The sequence below is a fragment of the Mandrillus leucophaeus genome, unplaced genomic scaffold (genome assembly GCF_000951045.1).
Source record: "Mandrillus leucophaeus isolate KB7577 unplaced genomic scaffold, Mleu.le_1.0 Scaffold524, whole genome shotgun sequence".
Taxonomy (NCBI): Eukaryota; Metazoa; Chordata; class Mammalia; order Primates; family Cercopithecidae; genus Mandrillus; species Mandrillus leucophaeus.
This window is the reverse complement of record NW_012105631.1, coordinates 1369538-1389969: the sequence shown is the minus strand read 5'-3', so window position 1 is coordinate 1389969 and position 20432 is coordinate 1369538. Positions and strand designations below refer to the sequence as shown.

At 39.6% G+C, this 20432-nt stretch overlaps 1 protein-coding gene across 1 annotated transcript in view; it reads right to left on the bottom strand.

Annotated features, from left to right (window-relative positions):
• The window catches only part of SYNE1 (spectrin repeat containing, nuclear envelope 1), a 570706-nt gene that overhangs the window by 184231 nt on the left and 366043 nt on the right, over positions 1 to 20432 (bottom strand). The window contains exons 91-94 of the mRNA XM_011996807.1: positions 14630 to 14824; positions 13404 to 13544; positions 6690 to 6857; positions 6318 to 6479 (exon numbers count right to left, since the gene is read on the bottom strand). Of these exons, the coding sequence (XP_011852197.1) occupies positions 6318 to 6479; positions 6690 to 6857; positions 13404 to 13544; positions 14630 to 14824 (666 nt within the window). The remainder of the gene's footprint in view (positions 1 to 6317; positions 6480 to 6689; positions 6858 to 13403; positions 13545 to 14629; positions 14825 to 20432) is intronic.

The following is a 20432-nucleotide window of genomic DNA, read 5'->3' as shown; positions in this document are numbered from 1 at the left end:
AGTATCAGTCTGTGATGGATTAGAATGTTTTTTAAAAAGATCATTCACCACAGATATTTTAAAATATTATCTTCAAACTTTTCTTTGGTAATAACTTCACATTTAGATCTACAAACCACATAAACTTATTTTTCATGTCCAGTGTAGAAAGAGGTGAAAATTCTTTTTTTTTTTTCTTTTCGCCCACGGTTTTGCAGTGTAATCTTTGCCACAAACCAAGTGTCTGTATAAATGTGATTCTGCTCTGGCCTCGAATTCTGTTCCATCAACTCATTTGGCTGTTTGTGCAAATACCATGCAATCTTAATTATTGTAGCTTTATAAATCTCCCTATCTGGTAGGATATGTCATTCAACTTTATCAGTCTTTTTCAAGACTGTCCTGGTTATTCTTTACTTCTGGCATTTTTAATACATATTTTCCCACACATTTGCAGTATACTTTATTATTATTATTACTATTTTTGAGACAGAGTCTCGCTCTGTTGCTCATGCTGGAGTCAGTGGCGAGATCTTGGCTCACTGCAACTTCTGCCTCCTGGGTTCAAGTGATTCTCCTTGCCTCAGCCTCCAGAGTAGCTGGGATTATAGGCATGCACCACCACACCCGGCTAATTTTTGTATTTTTAGTAGAGACGTGGTTTCACCATGTTGGCCAGGCTAGTCTTGAATTCCTAAGCTCAAGTGATCTGCCCACTTCAGCCTCCCAAAGTGCTGGGATTACAGGCATGAGCCACCGCACCCAGCCTGCAGTGTACTTTAGAATTAGCTTGTCAGCCTCCACCAAAAAACTTGCTGCAATTTTTAAAATGTGATTGCAATGAATTTACAGACTGATATTGTTTATTACATATTCAAAGTATTTTTTATACATTCAAAGTATTATACATTAAAAAAACTTCCATTCAGTATTTTCTATTATTTCATAATAATGTTTTGTGCCTGAATGCTGAAAGTATCAAATCTATATTTGGTCTGATTTTAAATGCTCCTCCATAATTAGATGGATCTTATTATGTCTTTGTTGTTGTTGTTGTTGTTGTTTTTACACTGATCCTTCTGTACAAGCAAGAAGAGCCTCCTAACAATTTCACACTGTGTTCATTCTCATTCTCTCTTCTGTGCTTTTCCACACACATTTACATTTATAGTGCCTCCTACCCACTCCTGTTGCCATTCCAAATTTTCAAACTCTGTCTCCTCAAAGTCCTGGTTAGATCTCGTTTAACCTACTTTCCACCAAATGTAGCCCACAATCAGATATCTGTTTTCTGTCTGATGTGTTGGTAACTCTCACCAGCACTACCTCATTAAATCTCAGTGGATTTGACCGACCAGGTGCACACTGAAGTTATCAGCTTCCATTTAAAACTCACAATGTTCTAAAATAGCTCTCTGAATGTTCTGCAGTCAGTAACGAAGGAATTAGGAAAATCTGGAACTGTTCACTTAAATCTTTTTTTTATTTTTTTGGGGGACAGTCTCGCTCTGTCGCCCAGGCTGGAATGCAGTGGCAGGATCTCAGCTCACTGCAAGCTCCGCCCCCTGAGTTCAAGCAATTCTTCTGCCTTAGCCTCTCAAGTAGCTGGGACTACAGGCACGCGCCACCATGCCCAGCTAATTTTTGTATTTTCAGTAGAGACAAGGTTTCACCATGTTGGCCAGGCTGATCTTGAACTACTGACCTCAAGTGATCCACCCGCCTTGGCCTCCCAAAGTGCTGGGATTATAGGTGTAAGCCACCGTGCCCAGCCTCACTTAAATCTTGTTAGAGGCAGTCCTCTCCGCTCATGCTTGAGTTTACTCTTAAAGGTGAGTCGACATTTTTGGAAGGTAGCTAGAGTTTTTAACTTAAAGATCTAGCAGCCATGCTCAGGAGGCATGAAATTTTCCTTTGGGGCCATAAAAATGTTTTGGAACCAGAGACAGGCGGTGGTTGTACAACATTATCAATGTACTAATACCACTAAATTGGACAATTTAAAACGGTTAATTTTATGTAATGTGAATTTCACCTCAATTAAAAAAAAATTCAGCCATCAAATATGTCTTCAGTTCCATAACTCTGAGTATAAGAGCTGGTGGCCATCAGCTACCTGACAATATATGATTCAAGATAAGGAGAAAGAGATGAAATGCATGCTTCTGGGTTTCTGATTTGCAATTGCAAACTTGGCATGTGTATGACACTTACATAGCTTAGAGAAGTTCTACAAGCTTCTCTAACATAAAAACTCTTTAATAGCAAGGGTGAAAAGAAACACAGACCTTATGTTATGTGACTTTCAGAACTATCTACATGAACATAATATTTTTTTTGTTGTTTTTTTTGTAGGGGATGGAATCTTTCTCTGTCACCCAGGTGCCACCTCGGCTCACTGCAACCTCCACCTTCCAGGTTCAAGCAATTCTCCTATCTCAGCCTCCTGAGTAGCTGGGACTACAGGTGTGTGCCACCACTCCCAGCTGATTTTTGTAGTTTTAGTAGAGATGGGGTTTCAGCGTGTTGACCAGGCTGGAATGTTTCCTTTTCTTTATTTTTTTCTTTTTTTTGAAATGGAGTCTCGCACTGTCGCCCAGGCTGGAATACAGTGGTGTGATCTCGGCTCACTGCAAGTTCCGCCTCCCGTGTTCACGCCATTCTCTTGCCTCAGCCTCCCAAGTAGCTGGGACTACAGGCACCCACCACCACGCCCGCCTAATTTTTTCTATTTTCAGTACAGACAGGGTTTCACCGTGTTAGTCAGGATGGTCTCGCCCTCCTGACCTTGTGATCCGCCCGCCTCAGCCTCCCAAAGTGCTGGGATTACAGGCACGAGCCACTGCGCCTGGCTTTTCTTTTTTTTCTTTTTTTTTTTTTTTTTTAAAGCCTACAGCACCTGGTATTCCTGGGCAGTCTCCCATCCAAGTACTAACCAGGCCCAACCCTGCTTCACTTACAAGATCAGATGAGAGACCACATTTCTTCCCATATTCTATTTTAGTTGTTACATATATGAAAAAACAAAACAAAATAACCACAGAGCTCTGTGTCCTATTTATCACTGAGCTTAGTGTGGCAACACATGTCCCCAAAGCACCAGATGCCCACGATAATAAGTTCGCAATGACAGAGGGCTTAACAGTCAGAACAACAGCCACAAGTCAGCTCATGAACTGCATTCAAGCCTTAAAATGAAATCTGTAAGACAGCCAGGCGTGGTGGCTCAGCATGTAATCCCAGCACTTTGGGAGGCCAAGGTGAGTGGATCACCTGAGGTAAGGAGTTCGAGACCAGCCTGGCCAACATGGTACAACCTCATCTCTACTAAAAATACAAAAATTAGCCTGGCATGGTGGCAAGCACCTGTAATTCCAGCTACTGGGGAGGCCGAGGCAGGAGAATCGCTTGAACCTGAGAGGTGGAGTTGCAGTGAGCCAAGATCGCGCCATTGCACTCCAGCCTGGGCAACAGAGTGAGATTCTGTCTCGAAAAAAAAAATGAAATCTATAAGACAATTTAGAGAGGATAATCAGAAAGGCACAGCATTCCACACAAATTCAGTAGTTTAGACAAGTGTTTAAAGGGAAAATGCAGGAATTAGGTTACTTCCTTAAAAAAACGTGAATACTTCCAAAAGAGTGTTGGGAAAGAAGAAAAAACTAAAGTATTTCTATTAATTTTTAGGAAATATAAAAAACCATACTGGACTTCCTCACGCCCATTCAGTTGAAATTTAGAAATAGTAATTCTATAACAGTGCTTGAAATTTTTAAAGTACCATTCCAGAAGCTAAGAACAAATTTAGATACTGAGATACCACCAGCTTTTCATGTAGGCAGCTGTGTTCCAGAACTTGTAGAACTTAGGCACAGATAGCACAAGGTAGCAAAAATAGCTCATATGAAAAAAATAGTAGATATGTAATGATACATGAAATTATACTAAATTCTACATTATTGCTATTTTCTTTCCCTCCCATTAGAACATTAATATGTTCTAATTCTATTAATATAAAATATTAATAGAATTAGTTAATATAACATTAATATATTTTCTCTCTTAATAAAACATTAAGCCCCAGTGACTGGTCATCTTCATTAAATGAGCTGTACCTCCTTACTGCTGCGATGGCTAGCACGGCTACTGCCAACTTAGAAAGGGACAAAAAGTCACGTGGTTGACCTTAATGACAAGAAAAGTCACAGATTCACTTCTAATTTATAATTCTCAGAATTAATGTGCAATTTTGAGTTGTCTCCATTAAATCTCTTGAACAGAATCATCATTTTGCTCCACATTCGGTTTCTGTGTGTTTCCATCCTAATGCCTGAGCAACAGGGTGGTGGTGCTGATTGGAAGCTAACTTGCATTCTCTGTGAGGAACTCTGGAAGGGCAGAGCAGGCCACCAGGATCCTGTTTCCATGCAGCTCCTAAATATTGTGGGAGCCAGTGATGGGTCTTTGGCAATTGTGGGCAGCCGCCCGGGCTACAAGAATAGGGAGCTTGAACAAAGGTGGAGATGTCCTGAAGCTGGAGAGAGGCTCAAACTACTTAAACTTTCTGCAACATCGGCATCTGATAATCTGAGTGAGTGACCCTTAAATGCATTCTAATCCAGTCCTTGCGTAATTTACACTATATTCCTTTCGAATGCTTAAAGAACGGGGCCTCCTGCAGAACAGCCATCGAGGTTGCCCTGAGGAGCACGTACTCAACCTGAAGGAAGCCCTCTGGCTCCTTCCAGTACAGTGAAGCAGAGGTGCAGGGAACAGCTGGACAGACAGAACCGTAGGAGCAAGGAAGACCCAGGAGCCCCAGGGAGCACACTGGAGCAATAGGGACACCCCTTCAGATGAGAAAGAGGTGGCCACTGGCAACAGAAAACTGGGGTACCAGCTAAAGAGAAATGGGAGACACTGAGGCCCCTTTAGAAAGGAGAGGGGTTTGGGAGACTAGCACTCTAGTGATAAAACGCGGGAAGCTCAGAAGTGAATGGCATTTTAATAGTCCCCCAAGCCCCTGACTGTCCCCCAGATTGATCTGGTCTTGGATAACAAGGGTTAATTCTCACTTTGTGCTTTCACAGCACCCTCTACAAATGTGGCTGAGGGTGGGTGACTATGGGATAGCAGAAAGACCTACAGAAGGTAGTTTTGTTTTGTTTTGTTTTTTTACCAAAATAAGGCCTAAAAATGGACACTATTCACTTTGATCTCTATCTTCAGAAGCTACAAGAGTGTAAAAAACCTGAAACCACTATTTCTCAATATGCTGTCTCTAGATGAAATGTTCTCATTTTTGTGTTATACTGAAAGATATATATTGCAAAAGAATGCAACTTTATCTGACTATACATATGAACAAGCAGTGTATTCCAAGGTTATCCTGCTTCCAAAACTAGGAAGATGTAAAGTAGAAGACAAAGTACAATGTTTCACTCTTAAAGCTGTTAAGTTACCCTGTCTTTGATAAACATGCTTGAAAGCCATGCTTTCATAGCTCTTAATTAACATCTAAAAATATCTTTCTTCCCTCCTGCCTTCTGAAGGACTGTCAACGCTCCTGGGTTCTTGTCCCAGACAGGCAGCATTTTCCTACATCAGGGTGATGAATATGTAGGAGAATGTGTGCCTCAGTATCCTAAGACCCTACTTATACCAAATAAATATCATTTTAACAGCATACCTCATCAGACTGCCAAAGTATTAACCAGATTTTAATTTCTAAACATTTCTTAGCATGCATTTTAAATGGACACATTTTTAACATTATCTTTCTGCATTAGGTTAATGTAATGATCTCTAATTTTTTGCCTAGTCTAACCTTCTAAAAAATGATTTAAGTCAGGGACAATCACAAGATGAGACTCAGAACTTATGAAGCCTGAGACATATTTTCTGAAGTAATAATGGAGGGACACCCCCTGGCTAAGTTTCTTAAAACAACAATATCCAGAAAAGGTAGATTTGGAGTATATTTTATTCTTACAACAACGGCTCACAACAAAACCAAAATAACCTGGCAACTCTAAGGAAACACATTTTGTGTAATCAAAGTTAAAAAGCAACATCAATGCATGTAGCTTTCTTTAATTAGATTCAAAGTCTGAATCTCTCTCTCTCTCTCTCTCTCTCTCTTTCTCAGATCCCTGCCTGAATCAGCAGTAGAAACAACCATCATTAGGACTCTTGTTTACTCTGGAAGAACTGATAAGGTTAAAAAAAAAAAAAAAAAAAGTCAACTGGCTATCTCAAACACATGCCTGACAGGCCAAACAGTCACAAGAGTGCACTTATTTAATCAAGCAGGAAACTGAAGTCATGGCTATTTGTACCTGATGTTCAGCCATCTGGCTTTCTGGACTCCTGCCGGGCTCTGGGCTCTCACTGAGTTTCAGCTCAATGGCCTCCATCTTCGTAGAGATGGACTGGAGGGAGTCCTGGTACTTCTGCTGGCGTTCCAAAGCTTCATAGAGTGTGCGCTGCTTCTCACTGATCTACACCAGAAAAGGGATGTTACCAAATACTTCCCAGGCCCTTATCTTTCAGATTACAACATTTCTTTCTTCAGTGCTTTACCTCTGTGGCCCAGCATAGGGTACTCAGCTGTGGACTGGATGTGTAAACTCTCTGCATGTGTTTCATAAGACAATCGCTAAGTTTACTGGTGTCTGGTGGGCATAACCAAGTCCACCTTGAAGACTTACCACATTCTTTAAGGTTTCCCAAGAACGCTGCAAATCACCCAGTTTGGCAGTAGCGGATGGCTCCAATCCTGGTTCATACAACTCCTGGGACGCTGATGTGCTGGGGTGAATCTTTGCGGCATCTGTCTGCAACCTCTCAGCAGACAAGGCTTGGTAATATGCAATGTCCTGTGAGTGCAAAGCACAGTGCTGAATTAAACAAGAAGAAAAGTCTAGATTAATATGCTCTGGGTACTGTTGGTCATGTCAAGGAAAGATTTCAGATCTACACCTTTTATGGAGCACTACAAACTAGTAAATTAGTAAACTCTTGTGACTAGAAAAGTTTAAAGACTGTATCGAAGCACACTATAATTGTTTCAGAATTTTTGTTTATATACATCAAAAAACAACTTTACCAATATTTCAAGCTGCCAAAACTCATTCTTATTCTATGTTTGTTAAATGGAAATACAAAGGATTTAAGCAGTACACATGTATTTAAAGATTGATTACAATAGCAAAAAAAGGGAATCCTAATGATCTAGTTTCTAAAATGTTGCCAAATGTATTCATTAAAGTTTTAAATAATTTTAAAAACTACTTGACTTAAATAAAATTAAATCTACAGATGCAGCCAGATCTTCACTATTTGTGGGTTCATTATTTGCAGAATTAATTTAAATATTTTGATATTAAATAAGAAAAATATAATGGGGAAGTTACAACTACTCTAAGAAACAAATAATATAAAGGTTTTCTTCTATTCATTTCCTCAAAGTATACACACACACAAAATCAAAGTGAATGATGAAATATCATGCTTTCAAATTTTTTAAATCTATTGTGTTATAAGTAACATTACATATTTTATTTGTATTGATAAAATGTACTATATCAAGAGATATAGTAAAGATATATCAAGAGACATAGTAAAGATGGTTTTCAATTGTTTCTATGGTTATTTATCTGTATTTCAGTAGAAATTTAATTGGGGGAGTAATTGCTATTATAAAGTTCATTGTTTTTGCAGTTGGACTGTTTAAGGGAATTATGTCAGCTTAAAATACCTGAGTCTTATTGATAATCATGTATTAGTAAAAAGTATTGAAGAAGGCTCCAGCCATCTGAGAAACAAATGTAGCAGTGTCATGCAGTAGAATGAATTCAGACTGGGACAGCTGAGATTCTAGTGAAATTCTCCTCTAGTGTAGCTATATAATTGGAGCAAATAACTTACATCTTGCACACTGGTTCACTCACTGGTCCAACCTTGGGTGGGACTGAGGATTACATGAAATAATATTTGAGTGACTATGACAGCTTCTATCCATTTTGTTGTTGTTCCTGAGGTCTCCAGATGAGTCCCCAACATTTATTGATGACATTGGAACATGAAGACTGCTTCCTCTTCATTCCTAACCCTGTCACTGTCTTGAGTGGATTACTCCTCATGTCCTTAATAGGTTTAGATCCATTGATCCTCACTCACTCCCACCCCACTTCAGTCCTCCACACCCTTGTATGCTGTCATCACTCAATTGGACTTGCAGTTATGTCTAAAGTTACTTAAACCCCTTTCTTGCCAAGACTCTTGTTTCTCTTGCTCTTTTAACCTTTACTTCATCCACTTGGAAAACCGCAAACATGACTCAATCCAGCTTTTCTTTCCAGGGTGCATATATGCATGTGTCTTATTGACAGACACACACACAAATACACACACAAACACACACACACACACACACATACACATGCAATCCAAGCTGTCACGGAGATACTACAACTTCTAAAATTTTCAAAAGTCTGTGTATATTCACACTCACCCTTATCTTATGCTTGCCAGTTTCACTGCTTAAACCTGACTCTCCCACAGACTCTGAGAATCCCACAAACTGCCTTTTCAAGGACCTTGTCTATTAACATCCTCTCCTGCTTTGTTGACTTTCACTTTTCCATCTAAAAACACCTACACACACTGTTTCTTTTCTTTGTTTTCTTGAAGGAGATCACATTTTCTAAAAAGTCCGCAGTTCACAATGTGATGGGCCGTCACACGTGAATGCACCTGCACGCACAGGCTGCATCCTCATTTCTTTGTTTTCTCCCTTTCATTTCATAATCCAACTTCTAAAAGGGTGATTTTCACATGGGACTTTCTCACCCTCAATCCACTTCTAAATTCCAGTTTGGGCTTTGATCCTGATGACTGCAGAGCTTGCTCTCACCAGCTTCTATGACAAAACATGATGAATTTTCATCCCTTCCTTTGCCAGACCTCTAGCATTCAATAGCACTGAAAAACCCTTTCTGGAAACACTTTCTAAAAAATCTCTCTGTTCTCCTCCCAGCTTTCTAGTCATTCAACTCTTGCTCTTTTGTAGTTTGTTTTTCACTCACTCACCAATACTGGTGAATTGATAAGCTCCAGACTCACATATCCATGCATATCCTATAGGCTCTTCAAAGTCAGCATTTCCAAAATGAACCAATTGAGGATGAAACAATGAAGTATTATCCAACTTGCAATAAATGGAATGCCTTCTCACCTAAGCTATAAACTTGGGATTTATTCCTGATTTCTCCTCCCCCTTACCATCCACTGCTTATGGGAGGATGAAGTGCTAACGACGCATATCCTGGCCACAGCCTTGGTTCAAGTTCTCATTACAGTAACAACTTCCTAACTCAGAGGTTGCAAACTGGCAGCCTGTGGGCTGCCTCTGACCTGCACACATTTAGTGTGGCTTATACAACATTTTAAATTGTTTAAAATCTCTCTTCATGAAGATAGAGAGATTTCATTAAAATTCACATTCACAGCTTGTTTTGCAAACCACAAGGTATGGTAACACTGGGCCCTGTGTCTTTGTTGAAGTAATGCTAACAGAGGAGACATTGCCTCATTTATGTGGGGCAGGAGCTGTCCAGGCCTCTGTAGTCCCTCCTGACCTGTTTCTCTCATTTTTATCACCAGGGTGGACCAAGCATGAGACTGTGCAACTTCTGTTTCTAACCACTCCCCTGGCTCTGAATTTGCACACCTCTATTCTCCTGTCCACATTGATCCAGAAGTATCAGTTCTAAAACGCAGTTCTATACACAGCTTCTCGTTAAATTCCCTCAATGGTTAAATATTAGCTTCTGGAGGAAGCTGAAATTCCTTCCTGTGGCATCCAGCGCCTCCATGATGTGGTTCCCATATCCCTCTCAGTCTCACTTCCCCCTCTCCTCCTCCTCCAATGTTTCTCCAATTATACTGAAACTATTTGCAGTTGCCTTGATGGGCCATTTTGCTTCCCGCCTCCACAGCTTCCCACAGGTGGTTTTCTTCTGCCTGAAAATCTTCATCTCACACGACCCAACTGCACTCCAACTGCCTAACTGTGCTCCCCCCTTAAAACCAAAGAGGGCCATCCTTGACCCCTGCCTGACCCCAGCTAGTTTAGGTGCTTTCTCTAGACCCTCCCACAACACTGTGCTGCCCTCTGCCACACCACCTGCCACCCTCTATTGTAAGCATTTGCCCGTCCTCACACACATTGTAGCTCCCTAAGGGCTGTCTGGGTCAGTGCTTTTCGTCTTCACCCTGAGCATGTTATGGAGTGTTTGGCAAATAAGAAGCTGGCCTATATGTTCATAATAAACCATGCTTGTAAATGCATTTTATATTATAAATTATACTATTTTATATAAATGTAAAGTAATACTATTACTGTCCACAAAGAAAAGCAGGAATGGCTTTAAATGGTGTAAACATTTTACATTAGATACTCTATTATAAATACAGAAGGCCCCCAAAAGAGTTAAAATAAAATAAATTTATTACAAATAATTTTTTTCTGGCAGTCTCTCTCTCTCTCTCGCTCTCTGTGTGTGTGTGTGTGTGTGTGTGTATATGTGTGTATGGCTCATGCCTACAGGCAGGAATGACAACTCCTGGTTTCTTAAAAGGGTTTGAAAATACATCACCTTTTATAGATGAACACTTTCTATTTATTTGAGGTACATACATAAATTCAATTAAAATAAACCACTCAGTACTATAAATAACTACTAAAGTCAATATTTGATGTAGTGAAGAGTCACTGTTAAAAATACATTTCTTATTGCTTATGTGCCTAAGTTATAAGAGTTATTATGAGTAGATTCCTAAGGAAATAAATCTGGACAATTGTAGCTACTATTTGATCAGCATTTTCTAGTTTGAAAAGCACTTTCATGATTAATGTCACATTTCATTTTCACAACGTTGTGAATTGAGTAGTATCGCTTCTCACTTACAAATGAGGGTATGAAGGGACTTCCCAGGTGCACTCAGCTTAGAGGAGGAAGAGCTGCAACTCAGTGTGAGCTTTTCACTTGGAGGCCAGTGATTTTCCCATTAAACTCTTGCTCGCTCTTTTCACATCTATTCCTCTCTCAACTCTTCTGCAGAGTCTAAGACTTGGCTTGCTTCTAAGGGGAATCAAGAAGCCTGCAGCAAAATCTGGGAATGCCTCAGTATTTCTACCTTCAAGTAAGCTAAATTGTTATTACGTTTTAGCTAATAGCTACTGTCAGACACAGAATACACTGACTGTGAGTGGGACCAGGTAGTTATATAACGGAGATCTACTTGCAGGAACAGCAGGCAGGAAACCTTTTTTTTTTTTTTTTTTTTTAACAACTGTGATTTTATAAAGCAGTTCTATTTGGCTGCTCCCTGAAACAGTTGTACACATTCTGTGCACAAAACTCAGGGTTTTTAATCTGAAAACTGAAACTTACGGGGATCCTACATGTCCTCCTCAGTTTCAAGAGACAATGTTATAAATCCAGTGCATCGCTGGCCATGGTGTCATATTTTTTCATTGTCTTCTAACTTATATTACTATACAAAAATAACATGTGGCCGTAATGATGGGGTTGATTTGTTTGAGGAACACCAAGCGTACTACATTTCCTTTTTAACAGCTCCCTCAGAGTAAACCTGTCTGTCTTAAATTAAGTGAAGGCACTTCCCCCTATTTTGCAGCATCACATGTAAGTATTTTAGATTAACAATGCAATTTTATTGATGTTTTCCTGTGTCTAGGGGAGAGGGAAGAATTAAAACAAAGCCTAATCTTACTGAGGGTTAGGATCTGATGAAGCTTTGTGGTTAATGTCAAGAAATAATGATAGAAATGTTTGCATATTTCATCATTTTTAGGGCACTTTCATGTATACTTTGACACTTTACAAGAAGTAGCATGGAGATTTACAATTTTGGAAAAGGTATATTCTTTCCACGAAGTCTCAAATAAGTATTTACTATTCAGTTTGAAAATTTTGAGAACCTAGACCATATTACATAGAACAACTTTTTTCTATATAATAATCAGCTGACTATAGCTCAATTTCTCTAATAACATCTGTAACCACAGGGAAGGACAAATCATCGAAGAATGAGTAACACATATTTTTAAATCAGAATTTGAAGAACACTTTCCCAAATCCCCCATGGCTCCCTGAACTTCTCCTTTTTTGTTGCTGTTTTTAGTTTCCTCTGATCACATTGTTATTATCTGTCCCATGTCTGCCTTTCTCTCTAGATTGTCAGGGCCTTGCAGGTAGGACCATGCTGACTCCTTCTCAGCTGCATCCTCAGGAACCAACACAAGGTTTCATGCTGAGCAAGTGTCAGAATGTGTTTGATGAATGGATGAGTTGATAATTTCCCTAGAGCTATCCTGATTTTTACCGAGAACTGTGTAATTGTATTAACTAAAGGTTTCATCATTTTGACGTTCCTTTTCTTTTTAATGAGAGAGGATTCTCTTCATCACAGAAATCCTATGACAGTCTGAATGCTTCTGCTTTAAAATAAAAGTAATATAACTGAATTATATTGAATTATAATACAGGTTATAAAACATTTGCTCTGTTTAATGCTTCTCCCTTAACAATACATATCAACTTCTTTGAAAAAACATGATTTCATAGGATAGTTTACATTTTTTAGTTGTCTTCACTAAAAAGTAAAGTATTACTTAACATGCATTAAAAGTTTTTGGTTACTATAAAGGCATCTTTTTGATTTCTATCTAATATTTGACATAAAACCTTTTTGACATTTAATTTTAGTATTATCTACATTTAACACATGGTAAAAGGTTTCTTATAACAAAATGGTTATTTTATTTTCCCCATTTTATAGAAAATAAAATTTAAGATTATTGAAAGATAAGTTAAACACTGAAATCTACTAGGCATTCTAGTATAAACGTGGCAGACATTCCTTAAATTGGTACACAAGTTGTAAATAAAGAAATCTGACATAACGAACAGAAGTTTCCCATCTTCAAAATCTGAGCTGGTAAATGCCAACACTATATCCAATGCATGTTATAAAGCCGTCGAATCATGTTATTTTACAATGGTGACACAGATCTTTCATTTTCTGTTGGATGCAGAACCCCATTCCAGATGATTGCTAGAAACTAAGGCCATAATGTCTTAAAATAGGGCCTTCTGGGCTATCATTCCCATGACCTAATTTTTGCTCATGCCATTTTCTGTAGCCCAGGAGAGGAGATGACCTACTGAGACACATGACAATCATAGTTTGTGCAACTATAACACCTATTGGTGTGTCCCTGGAACCAAATGCAACAAAGTCTGAGATTCATACCCACGGTCTAATGGAATCAGAGAATGGAGTCCTGCATCTGCCCAGAGAATATTGCTAGAGGAATGCCAAGTGGGAGGTACCTGGTTAACAGAAGCATCTGTATTAGCCACAGGTGAAGGGGAGCGACAGGCAGGTGGAGAGGAAATCTCACTGTTGGTTCCCTCCTCCCCAGACTCCTCAGTGACCGGTGACAGCAAAGTGTGACAGCGACCTGCAGTCATCTGCCACGTAAAATGTAGCCCAAAGGACATGAAAATCAATTAGCTATGTTAACATAAGTCCTGTTCAGGCACAGGCCAAAACAGAGTTAATTATAAAACAAAGGTTAGAATTACTAGGACCCAAATTCACATATTAATCCTGTGTTAGTATTTAAAAGTTGTGTTTTCAAGAGAATATGATGCTAGTAATCATTTGTAAAAAAATCAGGGATGGGGGTGCATATGACATTGAAGTTTGGTTGTTGATTAAATACTCCATTATTTTCCTTTCTTTGGAGAGTTTGTGGCTTTATAAATAACTGGAAAAATCATGAATCATACAAATGAGGAAAGGTCTACGAAATAAAGCTTGGTCTTTCGCGAACATGTCAAGTTTCTAATATCGTAGGGAGATAAATGCACCCAAAGTAGTATATTGCCAAATGGGCCCAGGTTTGGTTACTCATTACCTGAGGCACAGCACATATCAGGGAAAATACACAGCACTGGAAAACATTATAGTCACCAAAATACTCAATGCAGTTTAGATATCAAGTGTATAGGAAAATAGTGGCGCAGAATAGAAAATAACAGTTGATTTATTTTAATCCAAAGCCAAGCTTTAGATTGTCTGTTTTCATATTTTTTCTAACAATAGCTGTTCTTCCAAATTGTATTAAACATTTATACAGTAGAGTATCTGCACATAGGCAGTTAGCTAGTTAGCCTGCAAAACACAACTAAATATATGTGCCATGAATTTCCCATTCCCCAGACAACTAAAACATTGTGCAAATAAATTACTGTTTAAAGCTCAGAGCCTCTCAGTATTATTGCGAAATTATAAACAAATACAGGGCAGACCGCTGACAAGTTAAGTAATTCAGCTGTCTTGAGCACATAGTTTCATTTTAACTGTCATTGTTTACAGTGTCAAAGATTGGCCCGGCCCAAAGGTAGTCAAAGAGAGTTGAGGAAACTGTTTCTCCCTCTTAGTCTGCAAGATCGAAGGCTGGTCCCTGAAATCAGCCACGGAGAGGGAACATGGAGCCACTTGCCAGGCTCCAGTCAAAGAGCAAAGCCGCGGGGACCTACTGGATCCTTACCATGACCACAGAGGGGTGGGCCGAAGGCGCGGGGAGGAGCTCCCCGTCCAGGTCCTCTGTCCCTTCCGCCAGCCCCTCGACCTCGGTCACCGTCAGCAGCATGGTGGCGTGCTTGGCTTTCATCGTCAGCATCTTGCACTTGGAATTCAAAGAAGCGATCTGCTCCTGGTAGCCCTTAATTTTCTGCGCCAGCTCCTGAGGAAACATTTCCCCCACCGGGGTGTCAGAGCAGCATCAAAAGGAAACAGAAGTAGTAGCGTTCATCTTCCTGCAGGGCGGGCCAATGAGCGCGCAGAGCCGCGCGGGCCCGGGAGGCAGGATGTGGAGGCGGCGAGTCCTCCTGCATCTCGCTACCGAGCCAGACCGCAGGCTGCGCGGCGCAGCGCAGGCACAGCCAAAGTGCCCGAGCCCGCGTCCCCGCATCCGCACAAAAGGAGAAATGAGGGGATGAGGCCGAATGAATGGTTTCTAATCGCGAGAGGCCCCATATGGAACCATGAACTTCCGCAACATTAGGAACTGACAACTTTCTTAAAAAGCGGAAAGCATCTAAAATTTACCAGATGGTTCATGCCATGGAAATTAGGTCATGTGATGGCTAAAACCACACCAAAAAAATGCAAGGCTCAGCTCTTACCCTACTGAGTACATTCAACAGAGTTGACAATCATTTATTTTACGTAGGGTCACATAGTCAATAGCCTATCTGTTCCTATGTCCCTAGGAATTTTTTTTACGTAAGCTAGATATTGCATATGGAAAGCCTAATTTTTAATGCAGATTGACCCCCAAATAAAATTTAGCATATTCATCAAATTTTCTCTTGCGCATTTCATCATGATGCTGAGGCTTTAACTAGAACTTTAGGCTTGAAGTGCAATTCGGATTTAATGGCTTTTAATTTCATTTGCTTTTGAAAAAATAATTGTTTTTTTGTTTTTGAGCAGACAAGAATGAAAAAAATTTATTATGAGAGATAGAAGTTTTAAATATTTTATTAAGAGCTTATTGGAAATATATTCTGGATAGCACATAGCCCTTAAAAAGGTAACTATAGATTCATTTTAGGAGTATGGTAATTCTAAAATATTAAAGTTTTACTTTCTTGCTTAAATATTTTAAGTATCAAATATTAAAATTATACTTTATTGCATCTTTAAAAAATGAAAATACATATTTCAAAACATGATTCCTAAAAGTACAAAACTATTATTCTTTTTAATTTTTTTTTTTTATTTGGCTTCTTTGTTTGAGAGACTGTCATTTATTGTATGCACAGAACACATTTTGTGGGCCAGGTGCCGTGGCTCATGCCACTTTGTGAGGCTGAGGCGAGGGGATCACTTGAGGCCAGGAGTTCAAGACCAGCCTGGCCAACATGGTGAAACCCTGTCTCTACTAAAAATACAAAAATTAGCCGGAAATCGCTTGAATCCGGGAGATGGAGGTTGCAGTGAACCAAGATTGTGTCACTGTACTCTAGCCTGGGCAACAGAGTGAGACTCTGTCTCAAAAAAAAAAGACAACATTTTGTGACAAAAATATTAAATCATGTCTTTAAAATAATTGTGTACATACATACACATACATTCATATATATACACACACATATACACATGTACACACACATATGTACACATAGTCATCCCTCAGTAACTGAGGGGCATTGGTTCTAGGAACCCTATGAGATACCAAAATTCACAGATATTCAAGTTTCTGACGTAAAATGGTATAGTATTTGCATATGCACATCTTCCCAAATACTTTAAATCATCTCTAGATTACTAATAACACCTAACACAATGTAGATGCTATGTATTATAAATAGTTGTTATACTGTGCCATTTAGGGAATAATGACAAGAAAAGAAGATCAACATGTACAGATGCAACCATCCTTTTCTCTCCTCAAACATTTTCCATCCATGCTTGGTTGAATTCATGGATGCAGAACCTATGGATATGGAGGGCTGACTGTATGCAAAACACATGCGTGCACATGCGCGCGCACACACACACACACGCATTTTGTTATTATTGTTGTTTTGTTTGTTTCTTCCCACCCAACCGAAGCTGAGAGGAGGGAAAAACAGTCCAGCAGAAATCAGCCAGCAAGCAATCTTCTTGACTCATAATAGTATAGGAATTTTTTTTTTTTTTTTTTTTTTGACAGTCTCGCTCTTTTGCCCAGCCTGGAGTGCAGTGGTGCTATCTCGGCTCACTGCAAGCTCCGCCTCCGGGGTTCACACCATTCTCCTGCCTCAGCCTCCTGAGTAGCTGGGACTACAGGCGCCCACCACCACACCCAGCTAATTTTTTTCTTTGTATTTTTTAGTAGGGACGGGGTTTCACTGTGTCAGCCAGGTTGGTCTTGATCTCCTGACCTCGTGATCTGCCCACCTCAGCCTCCCAAAGTGCTGGGATTACAGGCATGAGCCACCACGCCCAGCCAGGAATTTTTTAAACAAGGACTTAAAAAGTAGAAATCATGGCTTCTTTACCTCTGGGGATGTAGTTAATTAAACCTAATAGGATTTTTAAAAGCAGTGATTGAATAGCTACTTACTATATCTCGTCTAGTGGCTAGCACGTGGGTACTCAATAAATGCCATTTACTGTAACTAGTTAATAATAGAAGACAGATCTAGCAGATTATTGGACTCCTTGAATTTCAAGTCACCAAGCTTTCATACAATGGTTTGCCATTGTACAAAAATTTGAGGAATCTTTTTTATTATTTTATTGTATTTTATTTTTGAGATGGAGTCTTGCTCTGTCACCCAGGCTGGGGCGCAGTGGCGTAATCTCGGCTTACTGCAACCTCCAGTTCCTGGGTTCAAGTCATTCTCTTGCCTCAGCCTCCCGAGTAGCTGGAATTATAGGCCCGCGCCACCATGCCTAGCTAATTTTTGTATTTTTATTAGAGATGGGGTTTTACCATGTTGGCCAAGCTGGTCTCGAACTCCTGACCTCAAGTGATTTGCCTGCCTTGGCCTCCCAAAGTGCTGGGATTACAGGCATGAGCCACTGCGCCTGGCAACTTAAGGAATCTTTATGAAATAGACAGAGTTAGTTTTAGGCCTTCCACCCTTTGTAATCACATGGCTGGGCACAGCTCCCTACTGCAGTATCCTGCAAAGATGTGCCCACACTGACAGCAAGCGACCATTTCTTAAGCTGCAATTCTCAATCTTATTGTATACAAAACTCATTTGGATTGTTTCTTTAAAAAATGCACCTCTGGTCACCACTTCCAGAGGTTTTGATTGACTAGGTGTATGAGAGTCTGCATTTCATAATTAGCCCATGTGACTCCAATGCACGTGACTTCCACTGAGAAATAGTACTCTACGACTTACTTCTGTAAGTATAAACCTCTCGTAATCTCATTACCTTCGAGGGTTGGTTATTCAAGCTGTGGTCAAATCCACTAAAATAAAATGGAACACTTGGTTTCATGTTACCCATTCTCTTTATAAAATTTCTGAAAATGTTTATAAAGGTAGGCATTTCAGGTAGAGTGGCCACTAAAAGACAAGCAGCCTTTTGTGGCCAGTCTCTGATTTTCAGGAGCAGACTTTCCGCATCAGGTGGAAAGAAAAGAGGTCTGAGTATCCTCTCCTATGATTTAAAAGTGGCAGGATGATTTTTTTCAAATTAAATGCAACCTTTGCAAAAGTATTATTATTATTATTATTATTATTATTTTGAGACAGAGTCTTGCTCTGTTGCCCAGGCTGCAGGGCAGTGGCACAGTCTCGGCTCACTGCAACCTCCACCTCCCGGGTTCAAGCGATTCTCCTGCCTCAGCCTCCTGAGTAGGTGGGACTACAGACACCCGTCACCACGTCAGGCTAATTTTTGTATTTTTGGTAGAGACGGGGTTTCACCATATTGGCCAGGCTGGGCTCGAACTCCTGACCTTGTGATCCACCCGCCTTGGCCTCCAAAAAGTACTGGGATTACAGGTGTGAACCACCATACCCGGCCGAAAAATTATTTTTAAAAGTATGAATTCTTTAGCCATAAATAAATGATCAGTTATTTTTAAAGTTATTTGTAAGAAAACTAGATTCACCATAAGATTGAAATTCAATTAAAACAAGATAGAAAATACAGGAAGAAACCCTCTTCCCAATTTGTACGTTATCATCGGTTAAGCTTTCTCCACTCGGCACTTTCCTTCCTGTGTTTGTTTTATACATACAATGAAGCTCACACAGGACTGCATCATTTTTTACATGAAAATGTGTTCTAAGCCACAGTTGGTTTAAAACTAACAAACGTTAACATGGATGTTCAGAACTATGGAAGAAAATGCGACAAAATAAACAGCTCATTGGACCAAGAGCTGGGAAGACCTAGTCCACTGCTGGCTGAGCTGAGTTCACTCTGTGACCTTGGGGGACTCATTTATTTTCCAGGGACTTCATTATTCTCTTTTGTTTCATTAAGTAGCCCAGATAGTTTCTATTACAGTGGAAGAAAAATCACAGAATTTGCAGACAAAGATACTGAGATCGAGTCTAATTTCAATCAGTTACTAGATTTGGGAGCTCAGGAAGTCACTTTTTTCTAAGTTCAGTTTTTTTGTCAGTAAAATAAAGATGATTTTAAAAAAAATCCTGATGTCGGCCGGGCGTGGTGGCTCACGCCTGTAATCCCAACACTTTGGGAGACCAAGGTGGGTGGATCACTTGAGATCAGGAGTTCGATACCAACCTGGCCAGCATAGTCAAACCCTGTCTCTACTAAAAATACAAAAATTATCAGGGCATCGTGGTGTGCACCTGTAATCCCGACTACGCGGGAGGCCGAGGCAGGAGAATCACTTGAACCCAGGAGGTGAAGGTTGCAGTGAGCCAAGATTGTGCCACTGCACTTCAGCTTGGGCAACAGAGAACAAGACTCCATCTAAAAAAAAAATAAATAAAAATAAAAATAAAAATAAATAAAAAATAAAAATAAAATAATATATATATGTGTGTGTATATATATAGAAATTCTTACCTCATAGGGTTGATATAAAAAAGTGATGTAAAATTTTGTAAGTTACTTTAAAAAACATAAAGCTGGCCGGGCATGGTGGCTCACATCTTTTATCACAGCACGTGAGGAGGCTGAGGCAGGCATATCACTTGAGGCCAGGAGTTTGAGATCAGCCTGGGTAACATGGTGAAACCCTGTCTCTACTCTACAAAAAAATGCAAAAACTAGCCTGAGGTAGTGGTATGTGCTCGTAGTCCCAAATACTTGGAGGCTGAGGTGGGAGGACTGCCCGAGCCCAGGAGGTAGAGGCTGCAATGAGCCATGATCCCACTGTGAGCCATGGTCTTGCCACTGCGCTCTAGCTTGGGTGATACAGCAAGACTCTGTCTCAAAAAAAAAAAAAAAAAAAGCACAAGTTTCTTGGGGAGGAAAAACCATACAACAAAAATGTTTAGTAGTAATAATAATTATTACTCCAGAAACGATTTTAAAAATATCTGTACCATGATAGAAGAGTTGTTACAACAAAATTTTGGATCTTCCTAGATGGGATTAAAAATAGTTTCAAAATAAATACATAATATATAGTCTAATGTACAGACCAACATAAACAGTGGTTTCAAAAATCTACATTACATTTTCATTTAGCCATTGCATAAGAAAACTCACTCACATAGATGATGTCTATAGTTGTAGGAGTAAATGTAGATGGCATATTTAAATGATTTTGTAAATCATATATAAATGAAAATTATTAATGTTTATATATGTCAAGAAATTAAAGAATTAATTGCATTTGGAGAAGGGGGTGAGAT